The sequence below is a fragment of the Asparagus officinalis genome, chromosome 3 (genome assembly GCF_001876935.1).
Source record: "Asparagus officinalis chromosome 3, Aspof.V1, whole genome shotgun sequence".
NCBI lineage: Eukaryota > Viridiplantae > Streptophyta > Magnoliopsida > Asparagales > Asparagaceae > Asparagus > Asparagus officinalis.
In genome coordinates, this window is record NC_033796.1 from 100,708,232 (window position 1) to 100,720,539 (window position 12,308).

General features: G+C 38.0%; 1 protein-coding gene across 1 annotated transcript; it reads right to left on the bottom strand.

Moving 5' to 3' along the window:
* On the bottom strand, window positions 6,346–8,845 carry LOC109832412 (premnaspirodiene oxygenase-like). The gene is made up of 3 exons (XM_020399786.1): window positions 8,024–8,845; window positions 6,583–7,296; window positions 6,346–6,424 (listed from the first exon to the last, which is right to left on the bottom strand). Exons 1-2 carry the CDS (start codon window positions 8,798–8,800, stop codon window positions 6,688–6,690), a joined length of 1,386 nt encoding a protein of 461 aa, XP_020255375.1. The 5' UTR covers window positions 8,801–8,845; the 3' UTR covers window positions 6,346–6,424; window positions 6,583–6,687.

Here is a 12,308-nt window from a genome sequence, read left to right on the forward strand (position 1 = left end):
GTAGATACCCTCCAGGTCAAGGACCGCAGATAATGATGTTTGCCCGTAATTTCTTTTATTTTCTTTTGCGTCCTGGGTATTTGATAACTTTTCATATGATGGCTCTAATTTTTGCGTTGACCTTAGTGTTACTGGGACTAGCAGGCTCACATATAATTTTTGGGAGGCATAAGAAGGTTGACATCTACATGTACTACATGAGAAAGGGATCAACTCAGCCAGAGGAAAAATTGCTCAATAGTTTCAACTTTTGGTCTAAAATTAAACTAACACTATCAGAAAAATGTTAACTGAAGTGTATTGTATCCTTCAAAGTTCTCACAGTTACCATTGCAATGTGGTTCTTGTCCATGAATCCAAGCACATGAATCCATCTAATCCTACTTCATGGTCTTTGGGGAGCTTCGCATTGACTCTATAGTGCTTTGGTCGGCCAGGTAGATCGTATCTGAAGATTTTTAATTTCCAAAAACATCAGAACAACAACTAGGTAATTGTAGTGAAGGTAACAGTTTCATCACCTTGATCTGAGCCCAATTTTTGAAAAATTAGGAACAAATTAAGGTAAGAGAACAGAAAGAGCCATTTTCAGCACCTTATGAGCCTTCTAACAAGCACTTTAGAAGAATCTATCGACATTGTTTGTTAACTGATGCAGGCTTGGAAGAAAAGGGTTCACCTGTATACAATTGACAAAGAATATGTTCCATGTCAAAGGTTTCAAATAGCTGGAAGACAGAGGTCAATATTTTTAACTAGGACAAATAAGCAATTTTGCTTAAATAGTATCAACCTTCCTCTGATTCTCATCCGAAGCCCCATAAGTCCATGAGTATGATTAACCTTCACTGATACTGGATCGTGGGGCGGCCTAATCCATTTGAGACAATATGTTAAGGCTGCGTTTGGGAACTTGGATTTGGATTTGAAAGGTTGATTTAAAATCATGGGATTTCAAATCTAGAATTTGAAATCCATGATTTGATAAAATCTTTTGTTTGGATGTCATCACTAAATGCAAGGATTTGAAATCACAGATTTAAAATCTGATGTTTGGATGCACTTTATTATACATGAATTTGGATTTGAAATTGGTGTTTTAAAAAAATTTATGCTCTCTCTTAACTCCTTAATAATTAAATCAAATGCGGACATTATGGTTTATATTGAGGAAAAAGTTAGGGTAAATTTCACGACCCCCTCAGAAGTTTGATCTCTTTATTAGCGATTATAAATACACATGCAAACATCTTGTCCTTCATGAATCGGTATGAGAGAATACAAAAAATAATAATAATGTCCAAAATATTTATTATTACGCCATTTTTTCATGGCTTCATCTAATACTACATCAACCTTCAATCTCCAAAGAACAAGAGTACTACTCCAATAACTAGCCATGATAAAAGACTCGACGAGTCAAAAGAGTTTAGCAAACACTCCTCATAAGAAGCTCTACACTCCACAATAAGTTTAACAAACACTCCTCATAAGAAGCCCTACACTCCACAATAATCCTTCATTTAAAACACAACATACCATAGGTAGTTGATAACCATGATTTGCTATAAGAAGTAACCATGATTTGCTACAACAAGCCAAATTACGACAACATAAACTATTAAAAGAAAACATATCTAGAATCCTCTATTTAAAGTAGTTCTCATGTTCAATAGTCCATCGATGGATATTCCAGTTCCCTTGAAACCTGCACATTATGCTTCGATGAGAGAAGGGAGTTCGGTGAATGAGGATCCGATTTCTGAACTTCAACCTAGGTAGATACTGCCCATACTATCAAGAATTCAAAGCTTGATATTTCTAACTGTTCGTGGTCAAATTTGATCTAAGTAATGAATAATCAAGAGAGTTTTTGTTTCCCTGATCGTTTGGTGTTTGGTCAAATAAGGAAGGTTAACTGATATTTCTAAAGTATGGGCTCGGGGTTTGCGAAGTTTACTGTGTTTGGTCTTTTAGCCGATGACATTATAGGCATGTCTACTTTCCTTTCATGGAAGATGCAAATTTAAAATGCTACTCAAAATAGGTACAAGGGTAATTATTAGGATTATTAAGACCATCATTAGAATGCATGAAATAATAAAAAGAAATAAGTAGATGTCATCAGAAAGAAACACTGGAAAATAAAACCATGCCAACTCATCATGTATTTGTAGCTCCAAGATAAATTTGAATTAACACAATAAAATGAAAATAAAAACTGGATGGACGCAATAGACCAAAATCATCATGTAACACAGTTCACACCAGAAAGAACTTGCTTCTTAAATGACAGGAAAGAGGATACCGAAATCATGCCAACTCATCTTATCCAAACGAGAAAACAACATTGTAAGAAAGGCGACTTCCCTCTAGTCCCTAAATGTTTTAAAAAAATGTACAATATTCCTAGCTTTTCAGACCCGTTAGAAGAGGTGCGACTGATGTTCAGACCCGTTAGAAGAAATGTCCTAGCTTTTCGATAGCTCGCAGCCAAGAGGAAATATATCTGCAGGTACTCAGTAAAGAAATAGGTTTGTGCCTGTAGCTTGATACTGATCTTTGTTATTGCCTGTTTCTGTTTGCTTTTTACTGAGCCATTAGTTTTCTACAAAATGCAAAGTAGTAACAATGCATTGACTACTTTTGTATAATTATACATTCTGCTATGAGTGCCAATGCCTGGTTCTCCAGGACTGGAAATTATACATGTAAATGGGTTTAAATTTGTAGTATTAGTGCTTTTTTAAGGAGGTCTACTCTACATTGTGCTTACATCTGAAAGTTGTATTTTCCCCCATCACAGGTACATAGAGTGGTTACAGAATAATGGATAGATTTATGTCATGTTCAGTGCACATGAGCAACACACTGGCAGAAATGACACTACAGTCTTGGATCATTCTGAAGAGGTTTATGATATTGATTGCCGCTATCACAATATAGGCGCTTTCTTCCCACTACCATAATGAGTATATTTTGGATGAGTATGTAAAAAACTCAAAGATGATGCTAGCATAACGAGTAGTTGGAGTTCAATGCAAATCTTCTAAGACGAAAGCCTGTAATTTACTGTCATAAATGCAGAAGACTGGGTTCAGAATTTTCTTTTTCTTTTTTGCAGTTGTTCTATCTCTGGCAACACTCTTCTAAGAGATGCATATAACAGGAATGAGCTTGATTGAAAGAGAGGGAGATGAATCCATTCCTTGGGGGGAGGGGGGAATACGAGAGAAAGAGGAGGATTATGAATATTAACAGTACATAGGTTCTTTAGATTACATGAGTAGACATGAGTTCACTATATGATCCCAGGTCTAAAACATGAGGAGATTGAAAGAGAGGTTAGCCGAAAAACCTCCATCAAGAAAAGCTAGTGCTTCCAGGGACAACATTAAGACTGGACCCTCATCTCTGAACTAGTGATTAAGCAGAACATGTGCATGGAACCAATCATATAAAATGTCATCATTGAAAAAAAAACCAAGGTAATAACAGCAATCTGCTGAAAGCCAAGCATGCATCAAATTAAACAAACCAAGGGCAAACTATTGACTACCAGCCTAATATCACCCTTCCAGTAATCAATCCTGGTGACACAAGCTAATTGGAATTCAATATTACTTGCACAAGCACACCCACACAAGCTAACTGGAGTATTTATAGCAGCTTGTAACATTTTATTTGAATGAAATAAGTATCATTCACCAACAACCAAGAAGCAGTACTAGTCTTTTTACAATCATTACCAAATTCATACTTCGACTGAACCAAAGCTAATTCATACTTTGACTGACAGAATACGAATTAAACTAAGAAATGGTTGATGCAGGCCTTTATCATGATCGTCACCGTTAATAGATTTACATAAATTCCAACTGCAATATATGACTACTTAAAAAAAAGAAAAACACCACATTTTTTACAGTCATTACCAAAGCTAATTCACACAGTGATTTGCTACAGTCATCGCATATTCTCCATGGTATTGGTAGCCACCACATTTTTTACAGTCATTACCAAAGCTAATTCACACAGTGATTTGCTACAGTCATCGCATATTCTCCATGGTATTGGTAGCCATATAACTTGTTGTTTACAGTTAATAAATTTACATAAATCATGGTTCCGATAATTTATGAGATAACGTAACTGCAGCGTAAGTTATTTTTTTTCATGCTTTAACAACAATCAAGCCTACTCAGACATTCTATCAAACAACACCAGCACAGGTTTGAGCTAAATGATACCCACATCGTCAGATCCCCAAAAAAACAACCAAAAAATTTTTAAAAATTAAAAAACGGCAAAAATTGAAGTCATACCTTGAATTCCAATTAGAAACTGTAGAAGTTTGAGGAGAGCAACCGAAAGAGAGGAGAAAACAAGCTACAACAGAGAAAAGCAAACTCAGATCAGATCTAGGGTTTCAAAATACGAAGAGAGATCCCTGTGTTGAGACGAGAGAGGAGAAGGGGAGAGAGGAGAAGGGGAGAGAGGAGAGAGGGGAGATACCTGCGCTGAGAATTCGAGATCGCCACTGAGAAACGAGAGAGAGAGGAGTCGAGATCGAGGGAGGAGTCGTCGTCCGGATCTGGATTTGGTAAATCCGAAGGGTGAGGGTGGAATTTCAAATCGGGTATTTGGGCTTTGAAAATCACCACTTTAAAATCATTTGATTTAAAATCTCAGTCTAATTTGAGGCCCAAACAAGAGATTTGAATTTGAAATACCCTGGATTTTAAATCCAGGGCCCAAATCCAAGTTCCCAAACGCAGCCTAAAGCTTTTCTTATGAGAATCTGTGAGAATGTGGGGTCCACCATACCCACGTGCGTGAACAAATAACTTTGTTCACAGGTGCGGAAAGGAGCAGGCCCACCCGAATCACCCGAGTCACAGTTCTATAAAGTGAGCACCTAGGTTTTCGTGAATGTGTGTAGCAGGAGGCGGTGCAAGGGGATTTTGTTTTGTTCTTTGCTGGCGGCTGCGGAAGATAGCAAGGGCTGGGGTTTTCTTTTGGCGGCTGCAGCAAACATAGAGAACAAAAAGGAGCAGTGTTTTGGTGGCTATTCAAGGAGAAAAAGCAAGTCTTTTGTAGATGTTTTTTGTTTTAGCACCCCCTTTGAGAGAGATTTTGTAAGAGGGATTTGAGAGTTTGTTTGAGAGGGTTTAGATTTGTGAGATTGTAAACCCCAATTGTATCTCTCCCTCTAATAGTAGATCTCCCCCTCCTTGCCCCGTGGACGTAGGCAGTTTGCCGAACCACGTAAAAGTTGTGTTCTTGTCGTAATTTGTAATAGCTTGTAGGATCCCTCGACAGGTCAGTCCTAGAACTGATGAGCTAACCTCATCTCTTTATCACTGAGGTAGCAGCAACCGTTTAATTTTAAGTCAAGAACATATAGCCACCATATGGTGTATTAAAGCAGCATAAACCTAAACAATATAGTACAAATGGTAAATAAAAAATAGCTGACCGTTGGGTAAGGCCACTTTGAGTGCGACTGCCACCATATGGGTAAGGCCATTTTAAGAGTATATGACGAGCAATATGCATAACGTAAGAATCTATTGACATTGTTTGTTAACTGATGCAGGCTTGGAAGAAAAGGGTTGACATGTATATAATTGACAAATGATATGTTCCATGTCAAAGGTTTCAAATAGCTGGAAGACAGAGGTCAATTCTTCTAACACCATGTCTCGAAAAAGTGACTCCTGCCTTCATACTCTATCGGTTCTTAAGCTAAATATCCAAGAGAGGCATGAGCACCACGACGAGAGAGAATAAAGGGAAGTTTGTAAAATTAGTAGAAAATAACGGGTCAAGAAAAAATATACAAGAATTTAGAATATAAAGAACAGGAAATCAATATCTGTGAAATGACGACATATAGGTTAAGGAGAATTGCATCTGTAAAATGAATGCTAACAAGTTACCATAATTGATAAGAAGATGCAAAATGATGCAAACTCGAATAAGGATGCCTCAAAACTTGAAAGCAGTCGGTATCAATGGGAATTTATAGTGTAGATAATGCAATTATACAAGAGCGAGTAAATTGTGTTGAAGGAGATGCACCTTAAGTACTCCTTGACTGAGTTCTCCCAGATAAGTTCGTGCCCCGCAACAGGATGATGTCATTAACAACCAACAGACTGCAAAGAATTAAAACAAGTACTAATAGTATACAACACGAGTAACAGTAATACAAAATTTCTGGCTATGGTCACTTCACATTTCTGATATGTTCATAGCTAGGAGGTGCATGTTGAAAAGTTGCATAAACAGTTCTCTGCAATTACAAATACACCGTAAGGAAAACAGCAATTAAGCTATAAATTATTTATCTGATACGCAGGATCCAACTTTCGGTAAAAATACACAAAATTTTGAGCTCTAAATATCCCCCAAACAATACTTTTATATCAGGGGCATGTACTTATTTACTTTCTATTAGTGACAATTCTTAAGCATTCTGTTTTTATTGATCGATAAATTAAATAGATACTCTCAGTTGTCAAGCTAATGCCCAACAAAATTAGATTATTAAATTCCAAATAAACTGTTACACAATACATTTGATATTGCAAAATATATGCATGTAAGAAGCAACATAGCTTGAGCATAACCTTCAATAATACTCAGGCTTTTGGAGAGAAATTGAAACCTTGAGAACACAATTTATAATGAAACATAAGGAGTCGCACACAAAATGAGATCATATTTGCGGCGAGCACCTAATCCAAACTTCTCAGTCATATCAAGCTCCTTTATGCCCTCAGGCAAACTCCATTCAAAATAAAATAGAAGATTAGCAAGAACCAGCTCCATTGAAGCCAGTCCAAATAAAATTCCTGGACAAATTCTTCTCCCAGCTCCAAAAGGTATGAATTCAAAATCCGTTCGCTTCAAATCAACTGAGCTCCCTTCAAATCTCTCTGGCCTGAACCTCTCAGGCTCATCCCAGTACATTGGATCCCTCCCCATCGCCCATGCATTGAACACGACACGGGTACCTGCAGGTATATCATAACCGTGTACCTGACATTGCTCTGAGCATTCTCTTGGGATCAGGAGGGGAGCTGAAGGGTGCAATCTTAAAGTTTCTTTTACTACTAGTTTTAAGTAGTTCAGTTTTTTTATGTGGTCCTCTGTTACCTTGCCTTCGCAACCTACAACTTCTCTTACTTCGGCTTGGGCTTTCTTCAGAACTCGAGGGTTTTGTATCAGTTCGGACATAGTCCAAGTCATGGCTGCCGCAGTTGTTCCACTGCCTGCAGCAAATACATCCTGGAAGGCAAAGAAATTATCAGAAGAAAAAAACGGGAGTACTTGAAACATTCTTTAGGAGTCGAAAGCACAAGTGTGTTGATAACTTTTATATATTAGTGAGATTGTGAGAAGGTGACTAAGACACAGGTGAATCGCCAAGATGGCACTTGCGATAGTGGCCCCCTCGACAGCCCGAGGTTTGGAATTAAGAAGAGGGGATCCTAAGGTTATGAGCCTTGCTCCAGCACCATATCAAAGACTAGGAAAGAATTTCCTTACTAATGAATAACTGATACTGAAAAAGAGTGATATCATGTATATGGACGCACATTGTAGGCTATCTATAAAAATTCATAAGGAAAACTCTCCAAATAAAAGAAAACTGTAATAAAGAAAACTAGATATAACATTACATTTAATACAATGGCTTGAATCGTAAATTAAAGCTTCGCATATTGGATCTGAGCCTAGGACTAGTTCAAGTTTATATCATCTACCAACTTGTATGGTTTGACCTTTCAAATATTTAACTTTTAGTTCGTGATATGATCATCAGTTCAAAATGACAACCTCTTGAGCACATGAACTGGAGCCTTACAAAGAACTCAAAATGAGTAAACTTAAAGATTATAAGATAAGATTATATAACTAGTTATTTCGCATTATCAATGCATTAAAACACAAAGTTTAAGGTTTGGTGGAGGGTGCATAGGAGAAAAGGCTTTTAGTCAGTAACATTACTTACAAAAATGATTGCCTTTATGTTGGTATCTGTAAGATATATTCCTAGCCCACCATGTGCTTGAAGATTAAAGAGAACATCCAGAAAATTCTCTTCCAGAGTTTCGGCATTTTTGAACTCCATACCCCTCTTATCCTTGTGATCTAGTATGATCCTTTCAAGAATCCTATCAACCTTATGGTGACATCTCTCAAGCTTAAACTTCAACCTAGTGACTGAACGAATCAATGTCGATGAAGGGAAAAGATCAGCCAAGCAGAATCCACTCGATAACTCCAATCCTTCTTTCATTGCTTTCAAATAAGTGCCAACATCTTTGCATTTGTTTCCAAAAGCAATCTGTGCAGTCATGTCATTTCCAAACGAATGGAGCAACTCGGTTAGATTAACAGGCAACGGGCTCATGGAACCGATCTTTCTCATGAGACCAAGTGCCTCCTCTTCTCTAATGGATCGAAATGACTGAACCCTTTTGGCGCTCAACAGCTCTACCACAAAGAGCTTGCGCAACTGCCTCCAGTATTCTCCGTAAGGAGCGAACACCAAGTCACGGCGGTCGTAAAGCATGATTTTGGCAGAGAGGATATTGGGCCTTGATGCAAATTTGATGTCATGATCTTTCATTATCTCTCTGGTCATTTCCTTGGAAGACACAACAATAGTTGAGATTTCACCAAGCTTCAGGTGCATGAGAGGGCCATAGGTTTTGGCCAAGTCACGGAGGATATGATGCGGTAAGGATCCAATCAGATGGTGCATGCTTCCGATGATGGGTAGCATTTTTGGTCCAGGGGGTAATTTGAAATTTTGAGGTTTACGGGGTTTTACGAGCTTGATCAGGAATAGGAAGGCGAAGCTTATGATCAAGAGAAGGGAAGGCAGGCATGGGACTGTCATGGTGGATGAAACTACTGGGATTGAGTGTCTGCATGCACAGAAACTTGGTTCATACTTATAGACTTGAAAACATAAAATTAAAGTTTAAGTAATGTGAAATGCCTCGAGTAGGGGGACCAGCTATATCTAGATTATGGTATCACAAGACTTTTTTTTTTAATGTCTTGTAAACTAAGGTAAGTTGGAATGGATAGCTAGCTTTTGTTCATTGCAGGAAAGAAGGAAGATGCTCTGATTTTTTTAGCAAAATACTGACTTGTTCACCGCTGCAACGAGCTGAGCTGATCTTGACCAAGATTGAGGTTTTATTTCTTAACATGAGCTTTCAGAGGATGAGCTCAATGTCCATTTTCTCCATATGTCAGGTAATCATTTGATCCAATTTTCTCTAGTTTTTAAGATGTTGGGCATGCTGTCGCCATTTTCCCACAGTAGTCTTTAATAAACAAAATAGGAATCCACCTTCCTACTCAAAAATAAGGGAATTCAGTAATTAAGTAGGAGGATGGTTTTGCACTTGCGGTCTTTACAAGTTGAGGGACAGCAAGAAGATGCTTTGAATTTTATAAGACAACTGTTATTTGACTTGCTCTAATTGATGAACCTTTCAGCATTTGAGATATTTGAATTTTTTTTTAATTATCATCAGCATTTAGTAAGAGAGAGAATCTTTTACTTGCCGTTTAGACTGGAAGGGAAGCAATCAAAGACGCTCTAACCATTTTAATACAAATTAATGCTGATTTGTTCCAAATGGTGAATCTAGCTGCATTTGAGCTAGTTGATGTTTTCTTTGATGACATCAGCGTCCAGTGGTCCAGTGGTCGCACTAAGAATAAGAACTTGGTTCCAGCTTTACAAGACGCGGGAAAACAAAAGGATGCTCAAATCATCATAAAATAGTGACTTTCTCTAAGTGAAGCATATGGCTGTATTTGAGTCGCTGACATTTCTTTAGCAGCTGTGTACTGTTTTTTTCTGTTATTTTCATCCAAGGTTTTTCTATTCCTTATGAATGAGGGGCTACAAGGGATTAGGTGATAATTGAAGCTCCCCATTATCTTTAACTAGAGTTGGAAGTTGACCCGAACGCATTTGGGGTCAGCCTGAAGTAGAGATGGGATACAAGGCTCTCTTGTTGAGCGCCATTTTCATGGGCAGAAAAATAGGGACTCAGGCATCAGAATATTTTAAAATATGCTTTAAATACGTGGCCAATGGAATTTGAACCTGGATTGCACTATACCGTCTTAAAGGTCTCCTACACTGCACCAAAACCCTGAAGCTGTGTGAGGATCGAGGGTTATAACCTTATAATTTTATATACACAAATTAAACAAATTCAAATTAAAGGGAATATCCTTTTAAGGTTCTCCCAAATTTTATTGTGGTATGGTGTATTTCCGAGAATCCAAGTTCATGAACCCCTCAAATTTCTAGCCTGCGGTTGTTGGTGATTGTTCGTTTTAACTCGTGGATAGTGCTTGCTTAAATGGACGCTTCGGGTAGCCATATAGCAGGTTGAAGTCACCATCTCTCGGAGTAAGTATCCTTCCCCATGAAAACTATGTGCTACACTGAAATTTGAAGACCTCTAATCTAATAGCATTTGGTTATTCAACACGGACTATGGGTCACCGTAGACTAAAACCTTTGAATTTCGTGAACTCCATCATGTTCATAATGGGGTTAATAGGCCATGGTTTGTGTCCATTGATTTGAACTTACAAGAACGTTGGAAGAAAGGCTTGGTAGTGGAGCTAATCTGAATGACACAAATTTTTGATAGGTTCACATACGAATGATATTTTATTGGTTTGTTGGTTTGGGGGTTTTCTTAAGCTTCATCCAACAAACTAGTTATTTCGTCATTTGCCAAATTGGATATGTTTGTTGAAAACCGCGAAGAAGAAGAAAAAGAAGATATGCACAGAAGGAGGCTCATCGGTCGACTGATCGGGTATGATCAGTCGACCGCAAGAAGTTCTACAGGAGTTTCGGGTCGGTCAACTGATCGAACATGATCAGTTGACCGACAACATGCACGATTACAGGGTCCAAAATTGGTGTTCTGACCGGTTGACTGATGGACCCTCATCAGTCGACCGATGCACATTGATTAGTCGACTAATGAGGGACCATCAGTCAACTAATAGCAGGTTATTAGGCCGGTTTTGCTTTCCTAGCATGTTTTGGATTGGGTGTTTATATATATAGCAAACATAGCAGGTTATTAGGCCGGTTTTGCTTTCCTAGCATGTTTTGGATTGGGTGTTTATATATATAGCAAACATGTTTTCGAGGATTTTTAATTAGAGAATTTGGAGTTATTTGAGCACTTTGAGAGAGAGATTAATATTATGAAGGAGTGAGAGATCATTGGTTAGGGTTATTTTGAGTGTTTGAGAGAGTTGTAACCCGTTGTTTTTCTCCTCCATATAGTGAAATCTTCCCATCCTCTCTCCGTGAACGTAGGCAATTATCGAACCACCTAAATCTCTGTGTGTGTGTGTGATTTTGGCCGTTCTCTTATGAATTGCACTCGTTAGTTATTCTCCTCTCATTGCTCGACGACTTGTTTAGTTTGTGCGCACACTTCCGCCGACGCACAACAATGTTTTTTCCCCTAAATTGAAAAAATATTATGCATTGGTTTGTGCGCACACTTCCGCCGACGCACAACAATGTTTTTTCCCCTAAATTGAAAAAATATTATGCATTTTCATTCTCTAAAGTATTACCCAACCATATCTTGATATCTCTTGATATTGGCACCTCTCTTGCTCCCCCTTGTCCATTCTAATTTGCGTAAATTTGGATTTCCCCAAAATGCTTATCGACCTTTGGAATTCCTTACGTCTGTCATATGCTGCTACGCAATTGGTATCTTCAGATTAAACAACTCAAGCAACAAGTCAAAGGTTTGCGCAAAATTCACTTCCATTATGTTAGTGATTGCTGCTTGGCTTCCATCGGTGACATTGATGCAGATCAAGAATCTAGGCATATGTATCACACATCATGTCTTATCCATGTCACACCCCCAAAATGCATAGCTTATTTTGAGATGCATGACAACGGTAACACGTGCACAAAGTACATGCTAAGCCTGTGGGATTACAATAAACTTCATTTTAAAAGAAACTTTATTGACAAATAGAGAAGTCTCAAAGCAAAACTATATCTACTTCTTTATTACTAAAGGAGAATAATAGGGAAGCTAAAATGAATAGTAACCTAAGTTTATAAATAATTAAAATGAATAACCAACCCACGTTTCACACAACCCATGATCTCTCTAAAAAAATAACCAACCTTAACTCCCACATCTTTTCAAATTACCCACAACCCTCCCATTCCAGCGAAGTAAAAACTCTCACCTCCTCCGATT